Here is a 10068-nt window from a genome sequence, read left to right on the forward strand (position 1 = left end):
GTAGACACTGCTCAAGGACGGCTTCAGGGTGACGGCAATGTTGACATCTTCGTTCTTCTTGCGTAGGATGGCTTTTGATTTGCCAGAAACAACGGTCCTCCAACCTCAATTGGAAAAGCAGAGTTTCCACTTTCCTAGGTGCAGAGCGAGGAAGTACAAGGGGCTCGTAGTCGGCGACTGCCCCGTACCACCTCGCCCTCTCGGATACCTCTGCCTCCAGTCTGTCCTCGAGGAACCGTTGTACCTGGCTAAGAGCCCTGGTGCGTATGCGACACTTATTTCTGCTGAGAAGGACGACAACATCGTCTTCAGGTCTTTGGCGCGCCGCTTCCGCTGACACGTCGGATAGCTCATTGCCAAGGACGCCCATGTGGCTCGGCACCCAGTTGAGCGTAACACTCCTGCCTTGCTGCTGTAGCTTCAGCAGTAGTGCTAGGGTGGAGGTCAGTAGGCATACACTGTCGCTGGGATGGGTTGTATCTAAGCTGCCTAGCAGAGACAGAGTCCGTGTGGACCACCACAGGACCAGTTCGAGATATCTTGACCCTCGCCTTTACAAAGAAGACCGCGACCCACTGCCCATCACTGCCAAACCTCTCCTTTCTTCCTCCTTTCTCTGTTTCCTCCTTCTACACTTTCTCTCTCTGCTTTCCGTATACTTTTCAATGAGCCCCGTCGGTGCAGCCTTCGTGACTGGATCGAATCCAGTTGAGATATTCTGCATTGGTTCCTGGCATCTCTGGCACTGATGCCCCGGACTAAAACTGCTTGGGCCGGACCTTGGTTTCGGTGTCATTTGGCCCCTTGTTCAGTCACCGTCCATTGTGCCATGCAGGATGTGTAAGATACGGGTGTATATTACTGGACTAGGTGACGTAGGGATAGACACTCGGTTTGGCTTATGCACTTTATTCTAACAGAAAGGTCTACACACGCGCGTGTTGGCCGGCCCGAGTTCAAAAGAATACGATGACCTGACCCGACCTTATACGACTTGGGGAATACCGAAAAGTAGCATCCCTCTAGCTGGGACAGAATTCCCGGGCATAATGTGGCCGTAGCCCAAACATAAATACTCTGAAGCTGAAGGCTACTTGTCCTTGAACATTCTGACCAGTGGTTGCTTACCCGCATTCCAGTGGGGGACTCGGTTCACCAAGATGTACCATGACATTTGTAGATATCGAGCCATTTCCTGTGTGACAATTCACGAGGAGCTTTCCGGCAGGACAAGTGCTAGGGCGAGTATATATATATAAATAGCATCCGGTTCAACTGACCCTCTTTTCTTGCATGTAAGGGCTCGCGCGAGCTACCAGCGCCGAGCGGCAACGACCCGCGCTAAGAATGACCCCCAAATAAACAATTATGTGCACAGAGGAAGCAGGTCGGCGCTGGTTGACAGCTTCGATCAGCTTCCCTGATTCACCAGGACAGTTCTTGCCTGCTCAACTCGCGCGTGTTTGGCAAGTGTGAGTGTGTGTGTGTGTGTGTGTGTGTGTGTGTGTGTGTGTGTGTGTGTGTGTGTGTGTGTATGTGTGTGTGTGTGCATGTGCCTACGTGTGTATGTGTGTGTGTGCGTTTGTGCGTGTATGCCTGTGGGCATGTGTGTGTGCGTGTGTACCTGTAGGTATATATATATATATATATATATATATATATATATATATATATATGTATATATATATATGTGTGTGTGTGTGTGTGTGTGTGTGTGTGTGTGTGTGTGTGTGTGTGTGTGTGTGTGTGTGTGTGTGTGTGTGTGTGTGTGTGTGTGTAAACATGGCGCACATGTGCACGAGGTTTGCATCTTTCATAAAAAAAAAACCGCGAGTCTGGCAAGATGGACATAGACTTACTTGTTAGTAAAATATTAGAGAAACCATCATTGTGGGATAAGAAGAATAAGCTTGATGCAAATAGGATTGTCGTTGTCAAGCAGTGAACAGAGGTCAGCACCTGCACCAGAATAAAGACATGAATGAAGGAGAATGCAAGAGACCATAAGGCCTACACTAGGCAGTTCCATTTCCATTACCACCTGTCATCCCCATCCATAAAATTGTCTAACCGTTTCTTAAAACAACCGATAGTTTCAGCGCTCACTACATGGTTACTTCTAAGTATGTTACAGGGAACACTAGAGTAAAAGTTTCCGATTCCTTTAAGATGAAAGAAAAAGGTTTGGAAACCTTTGCTATGATGAAATCTTAACATTTTCTTCTGGCTAATGCAAAACGATTCCACTCGCAAATTGTATCAAGTTTTTAATTTTCTTACTTTTTTTTCCAGAAGACTCGTACTCAACCGAAGGAGCCAGCGAAGTCTGTAAAAGGTCAAGGACAACCTTGACATCGTCCGGACGGGGTCGCTTTCCTCCGTAGCCATGGGATGCATCATCTCCTTCTTCAGGTCCTTGAGGTCCTACCACGGGTCCCACTTGACGCCCAAGCAGCTCGAACGGCAGAGGAGACAACGGTCGCAGAAGTCTCAGTGAGTTCGGTCGTTCTTGGTCGTTTTTGGATGGCTGGAAGAAGACTTCGGTTACAGTATTCTAGAATTCCCTAAGGACATCTCAACGATGTGTCCAAGACTTTTATGTTTCAGTTTTGTCTTTCAGATTCTCAGTATAATGGAAGTTTTAATTTGACATTTGGGGACTCGAGAAAGGAAAGATTGGAACCGAAGTCGTTTCCACTTAAACGAACTCACAACAGTGGACAAGATTCTACCTTGAGTGAACATGCTTTAACATGTCTACATATCCTCTCCTTCCTCTTTCGTGTCCCCCTTTTCTCTCCCCTCCATCTGTTTGCCTTCAGACTTATTTCCCTTTTCCCTTTCCTCTTGCTCGTCCTCTTCTTTCTCTACCCTCTTCCTCTTCTCCTCCTCCTCCTTTTCTTCCTTCTACTCCTCCTCCTCCTCCTTTTCTTCCTCTTCCTTCTATTACCCCTCCTCCTTTTCTTCCTCTTCCTTCTCCTCCTCCTCCTTTTCGTCCTCTTCCTTCTCCTCCTCCTCAACCTTCTCCACCCCCCCTTCCTATTCTTCTTCTCCTCCTCTTCATTTTCTTCCCTCTACTCCCCCTCCTCCTTTTCTTCCCCTTCCTTCTCCTCCTCCTTTTCTTCCTCTTCCTTCCCCTCCTCCTCAGCCTTCTCAGCTTCTGCCTGTCCACACCTCCTTCCTTCTCCTCCTCCTCCTCCTCGTCGTTCACCTTCATCCATAATCTCCTCCAGCTCAGCCGATACAGAACCAAACCCACATCTTCGTCTCTTGATTCTGTATCCGGGAACACAAGTCCACGAACCCCCCCCCACCTCCCCCCCACCCCCCTCCCAACCCACGGACAGCAACCCAAATGGCCAGAACCCCCCCCCCCCCCGAGCGTAATGCAATCTACGCGTAATGGATCTGCCTAGAGCGTTATTGTATTACCATCGAGCCATCGTTGTCGATGGGCAGTTGCAATTGCAAAGCAATAACACAGCTTCGCTTTTGTTTTTAAACCTTAAATGATACAAGGTTTCTTTTCCATGAATATATGCTTCTGTATGGATATATTTGTACATAATATATATAATATAATATATAATATAATATATATATATATTATATACATATATCTATTATATACATATATATATATATATATATATATATATGTATAGATGAGTGGAAGGAGGTAAAGAGACCTAGAATAAAGCAGGAGTGATATATTCCTCTAACGTTTCGACGAATGTCTTCCTCAGAAAGACTACAGACAAACATATTTGATTTAATGGGCAATATTTGTTTGTTTGTAGTCTCTCTGAGGAAGACATCCGTCGAAACGGTAGAGGAATATATCACTCCTACCTTATCCTGGGTCTCTTTACCACCTTCCACTCATCTGTCTCTACTTTATTCTTATATATATATATATATATATATATATATATATATATATATATATATATATATATATATATATATGTGTGTGTGTGTGTGTGTGTGTGTGTATGTACACTTCTGTTGGATTAATCTATAGTCTCCATCCCTGAGTGGAACTAAACCCTCCTCTCCCTCGTTCTCCTCCTCTCTTCTCTTCTCTTCTTCCCCTTCTTCTTCTTCTACCCTTTCCCTCCTCTTCTTTCCTATTTACTGATTCTCTTGCCTTTTCGTCTCCTCCTCCTCCTTCTCCTCCCACGCTCCATCCTTCGAATTTCTTTCCTCTTCCTCTTCCTCTTTCTCCTTCTCTCTTCTCTTCTTCTCCTTCCTCTACCCTTCCAATCTCCTTCTTTTCCATTTACTGATTCTCTTGCTATTTCTTCTCTTTCTCATTCTTCGCGTTTTTTTCTTCCTCCTCCTCTTTCTTCTCTCTTCTCTTCCTCTCCTTCTTCTTCTACCCTTCCCCTTTTCTTTTCCATTTACTGATTCTCTTATTCTTTCTTCTTCTCCTCATTCTTAACGTTTCTTTCCACTTCCTATTCCTCAAATAATTCACTTCTTCCAATTTCTCTTCCTCCTCCTCCTCCCCCAAGTAATTGTCCTCATTTTGGCGTCATCGGAAGCCTACTGCTCTCGCATTCGCTTAGTTTCGAGTTCGAGTCTCGCACTCCACCCCGATTCCGGGCAGCGACTGTTCCCTGACTCAACAGTCCCTAAAGTGTATATAATACATATGGCAAAGGTGGCGGCTTCGGCCGCAGCTAGTCAGCGTCTCATGGCGTAGACTCCTCATCACTGCCACCACCTCTTTTTCTCTCTTTTCCTTCCTCCTCTCTCTACTTCTCTCATCCTCTTTACCTCTCCCTCTTCCTGATGACCTCTTGACTTACAGGTACCACATTACTAAATGCAGGTTAGGTAAGGTAGGTTATGTTAGGTTAGGTATGGTAAAGTTAGGTTAGATGAATTTCTCAAGCTTTAATTCCTTCGACCTCTGCACCTATCAAAACAAAGATGGCATCTCAAGCAGTTGTCATGGCTCCCGTTCATTAGTGTTTTGCTTTAAGTAACTTTTTTCTGTTATTGATTTCTGCCAATAAAAATGTATATTACGGTTCTCCATATTTTTCCCCTTCCCGTTTTCTTCTTCTCCTCCTCCTCCTCCTCTTTTTATTTGTACATTCTCTTCCTTCATGCCCACCTACCCTCTCTCCCTTCTTCAGCTGAATAAAATCACCTGACGACGCTCAAAAGAAACATGAATCGAAGACAGCTACAAAAAGGAATAAAAGAAATACAAGTAATTGGGAAAATGAAAAAACATCAAGTGACCTTGTGATCACAGGCAATGTACCCAACTTCCTTACTCCCCCCCCCCCTTCACTCCCCTTCATTCCTTGGGGGTGTTTGACTAATTTGAAAACCCAGACCAACGGACTCTAAGAGATAATAGTATCGCGTCCCCCCCTACCCCCTTATATTAAAGCTTTATCTGATAACACCGTATTAATTCGATTTCAATAAGAGATATTGAATTACTCGAGCTGTGATGGAGGGGCAGTGGAGAGGGAAGGGGAGGCAAGGGCAATGTGAGAATAAAAACACACACACATACCTTTAGACAATTAGACGGATTAATATTCTCTTTCTCACTTTATATTACTCTCTAATACCCATACACACACACACACACACACACACACACACACACACACACACACACACACACACACACACACACACACACACACACACACACACACACACACATATATATATATATATATATATATATATAATATATATATATATATACGTGCGTGTATGTGTGTGCGGATGAGTGTATGTTGAAACTTTGGGACTAATAGGAAAACCAAGTGATCCTATTGGTCGGCTGGACAGTTTCAATGATACGTTTCCGATCCCTATTAGTCCTATTGTCACATACTGTTAGTAGGTCCTTATTACTGCTTACTAATATTAAGCGTTATTGATACAAACATCAACCGACGGCACATCTTTATGGATTTGCCTCGGAGGATTTCAAGTAGAGGAAGAAAACCAGAGGTCCAACTCGGGAATTCCCAGTGTCTGAAGTCTGAAGTCTGAAGTCTTTTCCGTCTTCATAAACATTGCCCTCACGTGCTTGTGTGTGTGTAATTTATACATACATGCATATATGTATATGTGTATATATACATACACGTTTGTATGTTATGAATATACATATACGTAAGTATAATCCCATACGCATACTGTTCTTATGCACCTAAAATAAGATATGGCAACTCATCGTGTGTCTGTAAACACTAACCACCCGTTACTTCCACAGGAAACAGCCACCACGGGAGCCCACGCCCCCCAGCTCTCCCGAAGAAGAGGAACGACACGTCTTCGGCAGAGACGGTGGAAGTTTCAATTACAATGCAACTAACAACCCTATCTCAAAGCATCCAAGATAAACATCTTATTGCCGTTGCTCTTATACTCCATGTCCCCCATCAGGGTTCGAACCACCGCCCGAAGACAGTCCTCCTTGTCATTCTCCTCCATGCTCCTCCGGTCGTGGATAAGGAGAACTTCAAACTGTTTCTTCAGGGTTGTCAACAGCCATGTTTGACGTCTTGAGACTGACGACAAGATCTCTCTCGGTTTTACGCTCATATAACCATCTTTCAATTTTCATTTGTCAGCCTCCCCTTACTCTCAACCTGTTCGTTTCTATTTCACATATAAAATAGCTCCTAACAATCGAAAACAGCAACTGGAAGACAACCCCTTCTAAACTCACCAGAAAATTTAAGAATAACATCTTGTTTACTATTTCTAAATTTTCTATCCGTCTATCCATCTAAACCTGTCCCTTGAAAACTAACGGTCGACTCTTAAGACAATTGAAAAAACGTGGATTTCAAAGATTTCTCCATTAACAGTGACATGACGTCATAAGGTACTGAAGTTGATGACGTCATATCGTTAGTTTTCTTTTCAAAGTGAACAAATTTGTTATGTAACCTTTGATATTTTTTTCGTCTCAATCACAATTTGGCTCTGATGCATCTGCAGAAGATCTGTCAATGGTTTGCTTATAATAGGTTTGCCAAACACTCATCTGCAATTTCATTACTTATGAGTTACTGTTTGCATACTCTTGCTTCAACTGACGGTCTTGGTTTGGTATGTTTAGTATATTTATTCTTAATCGAAAGCGCTCAATATATTCCACGCTGAAAACGCCATCGTCGTTTTCCCGTAAGCTTGATGGCCATCTCCCGTTTGTTTTCCTTTGCCTTTCCCTTTATCGAGTGAGATAATCAAACTAACCCTCCAGGTAGTGAAATCAAATACTATATTTTAAAGAACTGTACCATGAATCCATCCTCAAACTAAATATTCAGCGTCAGTAGAGCTGACACTAAACTATAAGTGTCTAGTTTTTTAGTACGAATTTGATACATTTTTCAATAGTTATTTGAATTTCATTTAGTTTCACTCACACTCATTCCCTTCGTGTTCTCAATCTCCATTTTTTTTTTTATCCATTTTTCCTCTTCTAGCTGCTTCTTACTCCTTAGTTCGGATCCCAGTTGAGAGGATTGTCAGTCGAGCTAGCTCCTTCTTGTATTCCTTTCTGTCCTGTAGAGTCTGAGTTTTTTCTATTCCTGGGATGTCATATCTTTCCAACAGCATCTTCCTATCTTTCCTTGGGATTCCTTTAGGTTCTTCTCCTCTTAGTGTTCATTTTCATCTCTTTGCTATCCTTCCCTCATCCATCCTTTCAATATGCCCCAACCAATTCTCCACCGTGCCCCATCTTGCAACGTGGGGCAATAAATTCAATGTTGTTTTAAAAGCTCGATAAAGGTGTTCTCCGAAAGGGGCGAGATACTGGGTGAATTGAAGACAGAGTCCTAGAGGGCTGAGACTATGAAAGTTATGAATACATGAGTAACTCTGTGTGACAGAATACCCCATGTTAACTTTGCAAAAGAAAGTCTACAAGTGCAGACACTCACAGCTGACTCGTATTAGATACTATGCAAATACATTTTGTATTGTTTTTGTATCAATGAAATTCTGTTTACGAAAAAACACCTTAAATGTGAGGGAGTTACTGTATGCAGAAATATATTGAATAATCAGCAATGAAATCCGTATTTGCATAGCTTCTTTTAGTTATGGTTAGCATTCAGGTGTTCGGTACAGGGGAAAAAGATCGACATTGTATTTACTCTAGCCGATGGGGACACTGCATTGTAAAACGACCACCATCTGACGCAAGTGTTTCTACTTAGACTCCTGAATCCACATATCACGAGGTAACTGACACGTGAGAATATCATACTCTAAGAGAAGGGAATGTGAGTGTACGATGCCGAATAAATGCTTCTGATATTCGGCATCAATGTTACATTAATTACTACGCCCGATATCATCAATACCAAACGTGATATGCGGTTAAAAATACGACAAACACCAAACAGAATAGTCGCCTGCGAGTATATATACGGTGACACATCTACAAAGAGGTGTAAACACTGGAGATGAATTTGAGACCTTACGAGACAGAGAGCGGGAGAAAATGAGAACGATACACGCCTCTTCCATATTTAAAAAGCACATAACATTTTAGGCTCAAATTTTTGTTAGTTGATAAGTACGGTCTACACGCCTGTCAAAGACTTTTCCGCGAACCTAAATTTAAAAATTTGTCTATTTCTGGAGATTTGTAAAATGAAAGGGTGTCTGAGAAGGGGTAGAGAGTTTCTGTCAAATCTATTATAAGTCAATAAATCGACATTTCACCCGAATCCCAATATTGCGGAATCTTCTACGAGGATTGGGGTAAGGGGGGTTGTTAAAATTACGCATGGGCAAATAGGGAATATTGCAATTAATGCCAAACCAACTTGGTCCTGGGAAATGGCTTCTTCTTTCAACAGACCTTAGCCCCCCTCTCTCTATCTCTCTCTTTTATTACTGGGGAAGTTGTATTCGATGGAAATATACAACACCGGTTTAAACCTGGAAGAAGATTTAGCTAAACGTCTTGAAACACATTGTTAATCTAAGCTCCTGAATCTCTCTCAAACACCATATTGTCCTTGAGCAGAGACAGTAATGCCCGTTAAGACCGAGAATTCCATGTAAGTTTAAGTAAAATCGTCTAAATTGTTTTTAGAGAATATTAGGTTTTATTAGATAATTTTTTGTGAAGCCCAGGTTTCTCAAACTGAATAAAATCGCCTATCACTAACCAGACCCAAAATCATTAAAGTCTTTACCGTAACTGGGATAGCACAAAGCCAACATTGTAACCAGCTGTTGCTACAAATGGAGGGATGACCAAATACTGCAACGGTCGTTACTGTCCCCATTGGGCACATTTCTGAATCTACTGCTGATTCATCTGACTATAGGAGAGATTTTGAATTCTATAATCAGCCAAAGACTTTAACAGATGTGTAGATCTGAGAGAAAAGTATTTTTGTTTTTAATCTGATCAACTATTTCCAAAACGAGACAAGTAGCTCCACATTTTTCACAAATATTTCACAAATAGAGCCACAGCAAGATTCATGTCATACTTGTGTATACTACATGTATATATATACATGAACACGACACACACACACACAGTCATATACAATGCTGCCTAACTCTACGCATTTATTTGTAGAAATTGTATGTATATGGAATTTAAATAATATTTACATGTGAATAGAATTCTTCTACTTGAAATATACTGTTTGATGTATCAGAAACTTTATATTAATGAATAAAATTACATTTTTTTAGCGAATTTGATTCTTCCAGACCCGTGATGTTTCAGATTTTTATATTAATTAGTAAAATTAATTTCTTTGATGACTTTGAATTTTCGAATCCCATCTTGGGATTAGGAAAGTACAGAGGACAGTCTTGGTCAAGATCTTTATCTATAAACCAGGTCAAAACGTCCGCCAACCCGATAAAATTGTCCAAAAGATAAAAACCACACAACCTAATTAAACTAAACACAGTTATCTTTCAAACTACTTCAGTCGCCTAGGATAATTCCTATCATCAACCGTAGAATATTATTATCAATACAATCCTAACTAATTGAGAAATCTCTTTATAAAAAATATAATAATCACACGT

General features: G+C 41.7%; 2 protein-coding genes across 5 annotated transcripts in view; both read left to right on the plus strand.

Annotated features, from left to right (window-relative positions):
* Window positions 1-2352, plus strand: part of LOC143028112 (uncharacterized) — a 6067-nt gene extending 3715 nt beyond the window's left edge. The window contains exons 3-4 of the mRNA XM_076189748.1: window positions 313-443; window positions 2293-2352. Of these exons, the coding sequence (XP_076045863.1) occupies window positions 313-443; window positions 2293-2352 (191 nt within the window). The remainder of the gene's footprint in view (window positions 1-312; window positions 444-2292) is intronic.
* LOC143028603 (uncharacterized) overlaps window positions 1-9720 on the plus strand; it is a 210081-nt gene extending 200361 nt beyond the window's left edge. For 3 of the 4 annotated variants that reach the window (XM_076190942.1, XM_076190944.1, XM_076190941.1), the window contains 2 exons: window positions 2293-2493; window positions 6257-9720. In XM_076190942.1, coding sequence (XP_076047057.1) covers window positions 2387-2493; window positions 6257-6386 — 237 coding nt within the window. In that variant the 5' untranslated portion in view covers window positions 2293-2386 and the 3' untranslated portion in view covers window positions 6387-9720. The remainder of the gene's footprint in view (window positions 1-2292; window positions 2494-6256) is intronic. The other variant, XM_076190943.1, reaches the window with a different exon arrangement.
* The last annotated feature ends 348 nt before the right edge of the window (window positions 9721-10068 follow it).

The sequence above is a fragment of the Oratosquilla oratoria genome, chromosome 9, assembly GCF_046742065.1.
Source record: "Oratosquilla oratoria isolate Oo_2021 chromosome 9, ASM4674206v1, whole genome shotgun sequence".
Lineage (NCBI taxonomy): Eukaryota > Metazoa > Arthropoda > Malacostraca > Stomatopoda > Squillidae > Oratosquilla > Oratosquilla oratoria.